Source organism: Arachis ipaensis, chromosome B09 (assembly GCF_000816755.2).
Source record: "Arachis ipaensis cultivar K30076 chromosome B09, Araip1.1, whole genome shotgun sequence".
NCBI classification, from domain to species: domain Eukaryota; kingdom Viridiplantae; phylum Streptophyta; class Magnoliopsida; order Fabales; family Fabaceae; genus Arachis; species Arachis ipaensis.
The window spans coordinates 85115916-85129997 of record NC_029793.2 but is presented as its reverse complement, the minus strand read 5'-3'; the positions used below and the strand labels follow the sequence as shown (position 1 = coordinate 85129997).

The 14082-nt window shown below is 38.3% G+C and overlaps 2 protein-coding genes across 2 annotated transcripts; both read right to left on the bottom strand.

Annotated features, from left to right (window-relative positions):
* On the bottom strand, positions 6562-7313 carry LOC107615640. Its single transcript, XM_016317686.1, has 2 exons — positions 7278-7313; positions 6562-7128 (listed from the first exon to the last, which is right to left on the bottom strand). The coding sequence occupies exons 1-2, from the start codon at positions 7311-7313 to the stop codon at positions 6562-6564; spliced, it is 603 nt and encodes a 200-aa protein (XP_016173172.1).
* LOC107615641 lies at positions 7374-8021 on the bottom strand. Its single transcript, XM_016317687.1, has 2 exons — positions 7818-8021; positions 7374-7748 (listed from the first exon to the last, which is right to left on the bottom strand). Exons 1-2 carry the CDS (start codon positions 8019-8021, stop codon positions 7374-7376), a joined length of 579 nt encoding a protein of 192 aa, XP_016173173.1.

Here is a 14082-nt window from a genome sequence, read left to right as displayed (position 1 = left end):
ATGTATAAATATATATATGTATAGGTGGGAATGGGTTATATACATAGATAGATATATAGTAATAAATATATAGTATGGGAGGGGTATATATATAAGGTGTAAATAATGTATGGGGAAAGGAAGGAAATAGAAACAAAAATTGGGATGGGATTTGATATGAGGCAGGGGTGTGGGGACCGAGTTATTGATATGATCTCTTGTTATTTTAATTGATATGGTTCTGAATTATGGAAGTTGGCGCCTAACTTTGACAATGGGGCACCCAACTTGGAGTAAAAGAAAAGGCTCCCACGCTGAACTTGCAACAGATCAAGTTCGGCGTCAACTTTTGCTTGGTTTTGATGCGTCCCCTTTGTATGTCGTTCGCCATGCTGAACTTGCGATTTTTCAAGTTCAACGTGGGTCTTGGCTCAATTACACTCTTGTAACGTCGTTTACCACGCTGAATTTGAAAAATCTTAAGTTCATCGTGGACCTGGCAATGCCTCTCGCCTAGTTTGTATGCATACTCCACGTTAAACTTGGAAAATCCCAAGTTCAGCGTGGAGCTGGCAGAATCAACTTTTTCTAGAGTGAGTAAAAATTTTTCTAAGTGTCCAGTTCCTTTTCTAAAAATTTCTGTATGATCAAAACACACGTAAAATAAAGGAAAAACAGTAAAAACTCAATAAAAATTAAACAAATAATATAATCAACGCAATGGAAAAATAACTAAGGATACGAAATTATCGGGTTGCCTCCCGACAAGCGCTTATTTACCGTCACTAGCTTGACTGTCAGCTCCTCTAGGGAGGAGGATCATAGGGGCTCAGCTCTTCACCCCTCACTGTGAATCTTCTCCATGTGTCCCCGTAAAGTAGCTCAATATGCTCCAGAGAGAGGATTCTATTTACTGTATAAGTAAACACTAGATTGCTAGTCAACACCACCTTCATTTCTGGGGAGAAGTCTTCAGTAAGAATCTTTTTGTTTCTCCATCCCTTGATTGTAGGTCTTATAATAGGGATTATTATTGGGGTTTCTAGGAGCACTCCCCATGTAATTGACCTATTTAGAAGAATATTGAGCATAATCATAATTCTCATTTTGCATAGAGTTACCTGTAATGTCATAAGGGACCTCCTGAGGTGGATTTTGGGTGTTGACAGCTGAAACTTGCATTCCACTCAACTGTTGAGTAAGTAGATTTATTTGCTGAGACATAAGCTTGTTCTGAGTAAGAAGAGTATTAATAGCTTCCACTTCCAACACGCCTCTCTTCTGAGAGGTCTCAGAGTGCAAAGGATTCCTATTAGAGGAATATAAGTATTGGTTATTAGCAACCAACTCAATAAGCTTAATAGTCTCCTCTGGTGTCTTCTTCATGTGCAAAGAACCACCTGCAGAATTATCCAAGCGCATCTTGGACATTTCACATAAGCCCTTATAAAAGATATTCAGTTGAGTCCATCTAGAGAACATATCTGGAGGGCACTGCCTAGTAAGTAGCTTGAATCTCTCCCAAGCTTCATAAAGGGTCTCACCATCTTTCTGTCTGAACGTCTGAATCTCCACCCTTAGCTTAGTCAGCTTTTGAGGTGGGAAAAATTTATTCAGAAAGCCAGTGACAACCTTGTCCCAAGTATCCAGACTTTCCTTGGGTTGAGAATCTAACCATAGCTTTGCTCTATCCCTCACAGCAAATGGGAAGAGCATGAGTTTATACACCTCAGGATTCATTCTATTGGTCTTCACAGTATCACAAATCTGCATAAAATCAGAGATAAATTGATTTGGGTCTTCATGAGGAAGTCCATGATACTGACAATTTTGTTGCACAAGAGTGACAAGCTGAGACTTCAGTTCAAAATTGTTTGCAGCTATAGGAGGCACCACAATGCTTTTTCCATAAAGATCTGCATTAGGAGCAGTGTAAGAGCCAAGCACTCTTCTAGGTTGCTCATTCCTAGCTGGATTTGCCACATTGGCATTAACAGCATTATTATGATCCATATTAGACTCTGCAACCTTGTAAAGTCTTGCTTGTTACAAACGCCACCTCAAAGTCCTTTCTGATTCAGGATCAAAGTCTAATAGAGGTTCCTTGTCCTTGTTCCTGCTCATAAACAGACATAGACAAGAAAAGATGGGATTCTCTACGTCAAAGTGCAGAGAATTCCCAGTGAAGTAACCTGTGTAAAATAATAAAATAAAAATACTAATTAAACAAATAAATAAAATTCGAAATTACTTGTAAATTTAGGACAAAAATTTTTGAAATTAGGGAGATAAATAAATAAGAAAAATAAAAATAAAAATAACTAGGAAACACCAAACTTAATTTCAAAAATTAAAGAAAAATAATATAAGATGCAAATATTTTTTTTAAATTAAAGACAAAAATAAAATAAAACTAATAAAATATAGAAAGTTAAAAAAATAAATAATGAAAAAACAAAACAAAATGAAAATAAAAAAAAAATAAAATAAAAAGAAAAATTAAAAAAAGACAATCACCGTCAATTCCCGGCAATGGCGCCAAAAACTTGTTGCGGAATTTACAACCACAAACTAACCGGCAAGTGCACCGGGTCGTACTAAGTAGTACCTCAAGTGAATGAAGGTCGATCCCACGATGATTGTTGGATCAAGCAACAATGGTTAATTGATTTACTTAGTTAGACAAACAGAAAAGAGTGTTGAATATTCAAAAGCATGAAACAGTAAATTCAGTAAATCAGAATGCAAGCAGTAAACAGGTTGTGAATAATATATGGAGAAACAGCTAAGGCTTCAGAGTTATCTATTTTTCTGATTGACTTTTCTTACTAACTATTTTAATCATGCAAGATTTAATTCATGGCAAACTATATGTGACTAAACCCTAATTCCTTAGACCTTTTTAGTCTCTTCTAAAATTCATCAACTGCCAATTCCTTGGTCACTTAATTCCAATTAGAGGGTGAAGTTCAATTCTAGTTTATATGCCACAAAAACCCTAATTACCCAAATATAAAAAGATTATATGTCACGTCTCCTGTTAAGTCCAGATAATTAGAATTTAGGAGAATATGTTTTCAAGTTGTTGTTCAAGTAAAGAGCTTTTCCAAGTTATACAAGAACTCAATTAGAACAAGGGTCATACTTCCGTTCCACCCAAATTCATAAGATAAAGAACGAAAATAATTCTTGAAATATAAATCAATACACGAATTAAAATAGAAAAATAATAATATCAATTCATACAATAGACAGAGCTCCTAACCTTAACAGTGGAGGTTTAGTTGCTCATGGTTCAGAGAGAAAACTAGGATTCTGAAAAACTATAAATTGTGGAATGAGGTAGAAGAGAAGAGAAGAGATTTTTTTTCCTTTTATATCTAATCCTAATTAATGTAAAACAAAATTTCTAAAACTAAATAATATATTTTTCTAATTATAAATAACATAAAAGTTTAAGTCAAAATTATTTAGGATTGATCCGTGCAGCCTTTGGACGAATTGGGGACCACTTGATTCATTAAGGTCCACGCTGAACTTGGAAATTCCCAAGTTCAGTGTGGAGGAGGCAGTGTTTCCTTTGGCATTCTTCTTGAGTCCACGCTGAACTTGAGAATTTCCAAGTTCAGCGTGGAGGAGGCAGTGGTTTCTTCGTTGGTTTTCCTTTGAGTCCACACTGAACTTGGAGATCCTCAAGTTCAGCGTGGAGGAGGCCGAATCAAATTGTAGCAAAGAGTATACTATTATATGTCGTTGCAAAGCTCTAGGATTTATTTTTCCAATGCTGCTAAAATCACGTCAATTGGACCTCTGTAGCTCAAGTTATTTCTGTTTGAGTGCAAAGAGGTCGTGGTTGATAGCATCATTCGCTTTCTTTCTTTTCTGCTACAAAACTCCGTCAAATCCATCTGAATGCTACCTGAAATAAATAGAAATTGCAAACAACTCAAAGTAGCATTCATAGTGGCTAAAGGTTATTAAATTTTGATTAAACTCAACAATTTGAATGCAAATTCACTAGGAAAAGATAGAGAAAAGATACTCACGCATCACTCTCCCCACTCCGGTGGTTGGTGTAACCTTCAAAAAGACATGCTCCCCTTCTTCAAACTTCAAAGGCTTTCGCCTTAGATCAGCATAGCTCTTCTGACGGCTTTGGACTATAAGCATTCGGCTATGAATCTTCTTTATCTGCTTAGTAGTTTCAGCTATCATCTCAAGCCCTAATAAACTTCTTTCTCCAGTTTCATACCAACATAACGGAGATTGACATTTCCTGCCATACAGAGCCTCATATGGAGCCATTCCGATGCTCGCATGGTAGCTATTGTTATAAGCAAACTTCGCCAATGGCATATACTGATCCCAGCTTGCCGGCTAGTCTAAAACATAAGCTCTTAGCATCTCCTCCAAGGTCTGGATAGTTCTCTCTAATTGACCAACTGTCTGAGGGTGATATGCAATACTCAAACTAAATTGAGTTCCAAATGCACATTGAAAAGCTCTCTAGAACCTTAATGTGAAACGAGGATCTCTGTCAGATATAATAGTAGAAGGCACGCCGTGCAATCTAACAATCTCTTTGATGTACATTCGAGCCAATTCTTCCATTGTGCAACTTATTCGAATGGGGAGAAAGTGAGCTGATTTTGTTAGTCAATCTACAACCACCCAAATAGTATCACAACCAGACCATGTTCTAGGCAAGCCTATCACAAAATCCATTGTAATACTCTCCTATTTCCGTTGTGGAATCTCTAAAGGCTGAAGGGTTCCTAATGGTCTCTGATGCTCAATCTTAACCTTCTGACACGTTAAACATTTAGATACATGCAATGCCACATCATTCTTCATTCCTAGCCACCAGAACATCGTTTTCAGATCTTGGTACTTTTTGGTGCTTCCTGGATGAATTGAAAACTTGCTCTTATGAGCTTCCTTCAAGATACTCTGTTGCAAGTCTCCGATATCTGGCACAACAATCTGGGTCTTGAACCTCCACAAACCTTCCGGACCTTCTAACACTCTCCATTGTCTTCTCTGTTCAATTGCTGGCAATACCTTACGTAATGCTTCACTATCTTGATGAGCCTTCAGAAGTTCTGATTTAAAATCACTTGAAATCTGCAACTGACTCAAACACAGAATTCTGGATTCTTCCCTAACTCCCAGTTTCAAACCTGGGAATGCCTTTAGTAACTCTTCTTCTCGCAACATCTTCCAAGATGCATATAAAGACTTTCGACTCAAGGCGTCTGACACAACATTTGCTTTTCCTGGATGGTAATTTAATTTGAAATCATAATCTTTCAGAAGCTCCATCCACCTCCTCTAACGCATGTTCAACTCTTTCTACTCAAAGAGATACTTCAAACTCTTATGGTCTGAGAAGACATGAAACTTAACGCCATAGAGATAATGCCTCCAAATTTTCAGAGCAAACACAACAGCAGCAAGTTCTAAATCGTGATTCGGATAGTTCATCTCATGCGGCCTTAATTTCTGTGAGGCGTATGCTACAACATTCTGGTGCTGCATCAAAATGCACCCTAACCCCTTTAATGATGCATCACAGTACACTTCAAATGGTTCACTTGGCTCAGGCAACACTAACACAGGTGCAGTAGTCAACCTCTGCTTCAATACTTGAAAACTCTCTTCATACTCTGAAGTCCAGACAAAAGGCGTATCCTTCCTAGTCAACTTAGTTAAAGGTAGAGCAAGCTGTGAAAATCCCTTAATAAATCTGCGATAATACCCAGCCAAACCTAGGAAACTCCTGATCTCTGTCACTGAAGTTGGTCGCTCCCAATTTATTACTGCTTCCACCTTAGCAGGATCCACCGCTATTCCCTGCTTACTCACCACGTGACCGAGAAATTTTACCTCACTCTTCCAGAACTCGCATTTAGATAACTTAGCATATAACTTCCTGTCTCTCAGAATTTGCAGTACAGTTCGCAAATGATCAGCATGCTCCTCTTCAGTCTTAGAGTAAACAAGAATATCATCAATAAAGACAATGACAAACTTGTCCAGGTACGGTTGGAAAATTTTGTTCATATAATCCATGAATACTGCCGGAGCATTAGTCAATCCAAAAGACATCACCGTATACTCATAATGACCATAACGTGTCCTGAAAGAAGTTTTCGGAATATCTTCATCTCTAACCCTTATCTGATGATACCCGGATTGCAAATCAATCTTAGAAAACACACCGGCACCCTGTAACTGATCCATTAGATCATCAATTCTAGGTAACGGATATTTATTCTTCACAGAGATCTTATTCAATTGCCGATAATCGACACACAAGCACATACTCCCGTCCTTCTTCTTTACTAGTAACATTGTCGCTCCCCACGGAGAAACACTTGGTTGAATGAAGTACTTACCCAACAGATCTTCCAGCTGAGCTTTCAGTTCAGCCATTTCTAAAGGTGACATCCTGTAAGGCGTAATCAAAATCGGACTGGCTCCAGGCACCAACTCAATTGTGAATTCAACCTCTCGGTTAAGTGAAAATTCATTAATATCATCCGGAAATACATCTGGAAATTCACATACAACCGGAATCTACTATAAACTCTGATCATCACCTGATACTCCCATAGTTAATAACATGATACCATGACATTCAGTCCTAGAACAATTTACTATCATAGAGTTCACCACAATCGGCGCTTCTGACCCTTCCGGCATAAACTGTACTGATTTCTCAGAACAATCAAGCAAAACATGATTCTTGGATAACCAATCCAATCCCAAAATGAGATCAAGACTAGTCATCGGCAAACAAATCAAATCATGCACAAACTCACGCTGTTGTATTCGAAATGGAACTTGTAGACATTCTAACCTAGTCACCATAGCTTCATGAGTAGCATTATGCACTTTCAAATCATAACCTAAAACCACCATTCTCAATCCTAACTCATTAGCCTTCTCAAATGCAATAAATGAATGAGTCGCTCCTGAATCAAACAAAGCATTTAAGATTTTACCAGCCATTTGACAGTTACCTCTAATCAGTGTCTCAGATCCCTCAGCACCTACTGCAGAAGTGGTATACACTCTACCTGGCTGTTGTATCCTACTAGTCTCATACTTCTTCTTCTCTGAACAATTATTGGCCAAATTCTCGGGCTGTCCACAAAAATAACATACCCCAAGTCCTAATCTGCAAGGAACTCCAGGATGATACTTTTCGCACCTCTGACAGTTCAAATCCTACTGTGGCTGCTTTCCAAACATTATTTCCTGATTAACATTAGCATTCGGCCTTCTGTAATTACCCTAGCCTTAACTCTGTTGTAGAATAAAGCCTCCATTGTTGAAATTCCTACCTCTCAGAGCAAAGTTCCTCCCTGAAGGCCCCTGGAAAGGTACCCTCAGACTCCCTTTCTCTGCTGCGCCTTCCTCACACATTCTTCAGCCACCCTACTCTTATTCACCAATTCAGAAAATACTCTAATCTCCATTGGAGCAAAGAAGCTCAGAATATCGCTCCGAAGACCTCCCTCATATTTAATACACTTCCACTCAGCAAAATCTTCAGGCGCACCTTGACAGATACGAGAAAAGCGACATAACTCCTCAAACCTGCTAGTATACTCAGTAACAGACATTTGGTCCTGCTTTAATTGCATCAATTCAAGTTCCTTGGCATTTCTGATTGAATTAGGAAAGTATTTCTTATAAAACTCTGTCCAAAAAACCTCCCAAGGAATCGCAGCATCATCAGGCTGCAGGATACGTCGTGTTCCCTGCCACCAATACTGAGCCTCACCTTACAGCTGATAAGTTCCAAACTCAACCCATTGCTCTTCTAGAACCTGTTGAGCCTGTAGCACCCGTTCCATAGTCTGAATCCAATTGTCTACATCAGTGGGATTTGAGGTTCCCCTGAAGGTCGGAGGGTGAACTTTTAGAAATGTAGCAAGTGTCATAGGACCGTCCTCATCATTATTGTTCCCGTGATTACCCTGGTTTATCTGATTACCTAGTGCCTTGGCTATCGCCTGCATAGCTGTAGCCATATTTCCCGGGGCAGCCATAAAGTCAAATGGATCATTCCCTGCCGGGCCAGGAGTAACAATGCCTATCCTACCTCTACCTCACCCGCGACCACGTCTGCGAGTCGACATTTGGTCCCTATATACACCAAACAAGTGATTTTAAGTTGATTAGTTTCAATATCGCAGGTCTAATGCTTTAAGTTCCAAATGCATGCTCACAAACGTATATGCCATATATATCAATCAGATATCCTAATAGCACATAAACACATATACAGAGAATGCACAGAAGCATAATTAGTCCATCTCTCAGGCTCTATAGGAACGAACTGCTCTAATACCATAATGTAACACTGATAGAAGACCAAACGTGGTTTCGGATTTTTCACAAAATAGATTTTCGTTGTAAGTATAGCTCCAAACCAATAATTGATCCTAATCAAAATTTAATCCAAGATATTGTCACAATTCAAATCAAATTAACGGAGAGTATTTAGACTCCCAGGTCGTTCTCCCTAGGAACTAGTAACAACAAGTGCATAAAATTGGTTGTGAAGATCAAAAGGGTTTTCAATGATAAGGAAGCAATAAAGAAATAAAAGAACAAGGCAAAATTTGCAATTAATAAAATAATGAAAGAACAAAAGAACTATGTATGTAATATAAACAAGTAAGACTCAAAATTGATGGGAAAGTGGTTTAAAACATAAATGAAACCTTGACTTGGGATGAGTCATGGAATCCCTTCCTTGCCATAACCATAACTATGATAATTATGATGAATTAATCTCACTAAGTCAACCCTTAACATCGAAGGATAAGTCAAGTGAGCATAATTGTTATTAATCCACAAATCCTAGCTAACTTACCAAATTAATTGGTAAAAAACTAGCGTTAGTGGAAATAATAACAACTAACAACCCAAGAATTATCACTAAATGTTGGACATTATGGCTCTAGTAATCCATATACTCATTTTTCCCTAAGCGAAGGGGTGGAAATTACCCCATAATCAAAATCGGCATTTCATCGAACACATAGTGGGCATAAACATAAAACATGGAAAAATTGATAAATTAATGAAAGCTATGAATCACAAATGCTCAAAATCAATAAAAGCAACTCAAACCAACATGCAATAATCATCAAACATCAAATTAACCAACTAGGAATCCAAAATTGCAAAACTATGTATATATTGACAAGAGAAATGAAAATAAAAGAAAGTATAGAACGAGTGTAGTAATTAAAAGAGAAATTAAAGAAATACTTACAATGAGATAGAAAATTTCAAGACCAAAATTGAACTATAAAATGCTACAAACCCTAATTAATTATAAGGAAATTTGAGAGAAAACCTAAACTAAACTACCCTAGAACTACTCCTAAAAACTATTCTATGAAGTATGGTAGTGTATGGTTTGATATATGGTTGCTTCCTCCATCAAATATGCTCCAAAGCCTTCAAAAATGGGCCAAAAAGCCCCTAAAATGCGAGTCCACATGACTTTTTAATGGAGGCATGCGCTGGTACCTGTGCGTATGCACAGGTCTGTGCATGGGCACACTTGCTGATTTTTCTCCTGTGCGTGGGCACAGGAGCTGATTTCCATTCTGCCTTGAGCGTGGGCACAGCCTTTGCATGGGCACAGATGCTGATTTTGACCTTGCCTTGTGCGTGGGTGATGAGCGGATAATTTATACCCTTTTTGGCATTGTTTTTACATAGTTTTTAGTATATTTTTTATTATATTTTTATTAGTTTTTATGAAAAAATCACATTTCTAGACTTTACTATCAGTTTGTGTGTTTTTCTGTAGTTTCAAGTATTTTCTGGCTGAAATTGAGGGATCTGAGCAAAAATCTTATTCAGAGGCTGAGAAAGGACTGCAGATGCTGTTGGATTTTGATCCTCCTGCACTGGAAGTGGATTTTCTGGAGCTACAGATACCCAATTGGCACGCTCTCAATTGCTTTGAAAAGTAGACATCTTGGGCTTTACAGCAATGTATAATAGTCCATACTTTGCTCGAGATTTGATGACCCAAACTGGCGTTCAAACGTCCACTAGAGACCCTTTTCTGGAGTAAAATGCCAGAACTGGAGTTAAACGCCCAAACTGGCACCCAAGCTGGTGTTTAACTCCAAGAATGGCCTATGTACGTGAAAGCTTCAATGCTCAGCCCAAGTACACACCAAGTGGGCCCTGGAAGTGGATTTATGCACTATCTGCACTTAGTTACTTATTTTCTATAATCCCTAGTAATTAGTTTAGTATAAATAGCACTTTTTACTATTTTATTCGCATACTTTGGAGACTTTGATCATTTTTATGTTACATTTGGGAGGCTGGCCACATGGCCATGCCTAGACCTTTCACTCTTATGTATTTTCTACGGTGGAGTTTCTACACCTCATAGATTAAGGTGTAGAGCTCTGCTGTTCTTCATGAATTAATGCAAGTACTATTGTTTTTCTTTCAATTCACGCCTACTTCTTCTCCAAGATATACTCTTGTACTTAATTCAGTTAAGTCAAAATGAAGGGGTGACTCGTGACAATCACCCACTATCTTCATTACTCGCTTAGCCAAGATCCGCGTGCCTGACAACCACAAGCGGTCTACATGATGTTCAACGTAGTCATTGGACGACAACCAGAGTATATTCTCTTGGGTCTCTGATCTACGGATCGAGTCCGGGAGATTAGAACCTTTGTGGTATAGGCTAAAACCATTGGCAGCATTCCTGAGATTCGGAAAGTCTAAATCTTGTCTGTGATATTCCGAGTAGGATCTGGGAAGAGATGACTGTGAAGAGCTTCAAACTTGCGAATGTTGGGTGCAGTGACATCGTGCAAAAGGATAGAGAGATCCTATTTCGACGCTAGTGAGAACCGACAGATGATTAGCCGTGTGGTAGTTGTACCTGGTATTTTTCATCCGAGATGAGAAATCCGACAGTTGATTAGCCGTGCATAGATCGTACCTGGTATTTTTCATCCGAGAGGATCATATAGCTTGCCATGGAAGGGAGCATGCATGATTGGAAGAAGACAATAGGAAAGCAGAGGTTCAGAAGCAACAAAGCATCTTGGTGCACGAATTGTAAATCACACTTTTCACAACTCGTACCACTAACCAGCAAGTGCACTGGGTCGTCCAAGTAATACCTTACGTGAGTAAGGGTTGATCCCACGGAGATTGTCGGTTTGAAGCAAACTATGGCTATTTTGTAATTCTTAGTCAGGAAATCAATGATAAGAGTGATTATATTTATGAAGAGTAAATAGCATAAAATAAATAATACTTATTATGCAGTAATAGAGAACAGATTGAGGATTTGGAGATGCTCTGTCTTCCAAATCTCTGCTTTCCTACTGTCTTATTCTTCACGCACGCAGGTCTCCTCCGATGGCAAGCTGTATGTTGATGGATCACCGTTGTCAATGGCTACCATCCATCCTCACAGTGAAAATGGTCCAAATACGCTGTCACCGCACGGCTAATCATTTGTGGTTCTCCCTCATGTTGGAATAGAATATGTTGATTCTTTTGCGTCTGTCACTACGCCCAACACTCGTGAGTTTGAAGCTCGTCACAGTCATCCCTTCCCTGATCCTACTCGGAATACCACAGACAAGGTTTAGACTTTCTGGATCTCAGGAATGGCCGCCAATAATTCTAGCCTACACCACGAAGATTCTGATCATGAACCAAGAGGCTAAGAGATACACACTCAATCTAACGTAGAACGGAAGTGGTTGTCAGGCATGCGTTCATAGGTTAAGAATGATGATGAGTGTCACTGATCATCACATTCATCATGGTTAAGTACGAGTGAATATCTTAGAATAGAAACAAGCGTGTTTGAATAGAAAACAAAAGTAATTGCATTAATTCATCGAGACACAGCAGAGCTCCTCACCCCCAATCATGGAGTTTAGAGACTCATGCCATAGATATACAATGTAAAATGTGAAAATGTCCTGAGATCCAAAATAAATCTCTAAAAGTTGTTTAAATACTAAACTAGTAACCTAGGTTTACAGAAAATGAGTAAACTACAATAGATAGTGTAGAAATTCACTTCCGGGACCCACTTGGTGTGTGCTGGGGCTGAGACTTGAGCTTTACACGTGCCTAGGCTGTTTCTGGAGTTAAACGCCAGGTTGTAGCCTGTTTTGGGCGTTTAACTCCAACTTGTAACCTGTTTCTGGCGTTTATCGCCAGAATGGAACATGGAACTAGCGTTGAACGCCAGTTTACGTCATTTATCTTTGAGCAAAGTATGGACTATTATATATTGCTGGAAAGCCCTGGATGTCTACTTTCCAACGCAATTAAGAGCGCACCATTTGGGTTTTTGTAGCTCCAGAAAATATACTTTGAGTGAAGAGAGGTCAGAATCCAACAGCATCTGCAGTCCTTTTTCAGCCTCAGAATTAGATTTTTGCTCAGGTCCCTCAATTTCAGCCAGAAATTACTTGAAATCACAGAAAAACACACAAACTAATAGTAAAGTCCAGAAATGTGATTTTTATTTAAAAACTAATAAAAATATATTAAAAACTAACTAAATCATACTAAAAACTATGTAAAAACAATGCCAAAAAGCGTATAAATTATCCGCTCATCACAACACCAAACTTAAATTGTTGCTTGTCCCCAAGCAACTAAAAATCAAATAGGATAAAAAGAAGAGAATATACTATAAATTCCAAAATATTAATGAAACTTAGCTCCAATCAGATGAGCGGGACTAGTAGCTTTTTGCCTCTGAACAGTTTTGGAATCTCACTTTATCCCTTGAAGTTCAAAATGATTGGCATCTATAGGAACTCAGAATTCAGATAGTGTTATTGATTCTCCTAGTTTATTATGTTGATTCTTGAACACAGCTACTTTATGAGTCTTGGCCGTGGCCCTAAGCACTTTGTTTTCCAGTATTACCGCTGGATACATAAATGCCACAGACACATAATTGGGTGAACCTTTTCAGATTGTGACTCAGCTTTGCTAGAGTCCCCAATTAGAGGTGTCCAGGGTTTTTAAGCACACTCTGTTTTTGCTTTGGACCTCGACTTTAACTGCTCAGTCTCAAGTTTCCACTTGACACCTTCACGCCACAAGCACATGGTTAGGGACAGCTTGGTTTAGCCGCTTAGGCCAGGATTTTATTCCTTTAGGCCCTCCTATCCACTGATGCTCAAAGCCTTGGATCCTTTTTACCCTTGCCTTTTGGTTTTAAGGGCTATTGGCTTTTTCTGCTTGCTTTTTCTTTTTCTTTCTCTTTTTTTTTCTTTTTTTTGCAAGCTTTTGTATTCACTGCTTTTTCTTGCTTCAAGAATCAATTTTATGATTTTTCAGATTGTCAATAACATTTCTCCTTTTCATCATTCTTTCAAGAGCCAACAATTTTAACATTCATAAACAACAAATTTCAAAAGACATATGCACTGTTCAAGCATTCATTCAGAGAGCAAAAAGTATTGTCACCACATCAAAATAATTAAACTAATTTCAAGGATCAATTCGAAATCATGTACTTCTTGTTCTTTTGTAATTAAAACATTTTTAATTTAAGAAAGGTAATGGATTCATAGGACATTCATAACTTTAAGGCATAGACTCTAATTTTTATTTATTATTTAATAGAAATAATATAAAATAGGCATAAAAAGCAGACAATTAGTAATAAAAGAAAGGAAATTAAGGACATAAAGACAAATGACTCTAATTCTAATACTTATGTACTTTTAAAATGGATAAAAGGTTATCACAGAGTTAGGACTCAACAACCTTTATTTTGGGAGGTAGATGTCTCTTTAGTCTGTGGGGTGCTTGGTCCTTCAAGAGATAGCTTCTGGCGCTTTAGTTCCTTCAGTTCACGCCCTTGCTCTTCTTGTTCCCTAAGTAGTTTGCAGAGCATGCTGTTTTGATTTTGCTGTTCTTCCTTCAGTTGATCCATAGCTTCTTGTAACTTGATGATAGATGCTTCTAGGCGCCCCCAGTATTCAAATTGAGGAATTTCCGGGAGGAACTCCTGTGCTCTCCTCTTGATGGGGTCGTCCTGCACTTATC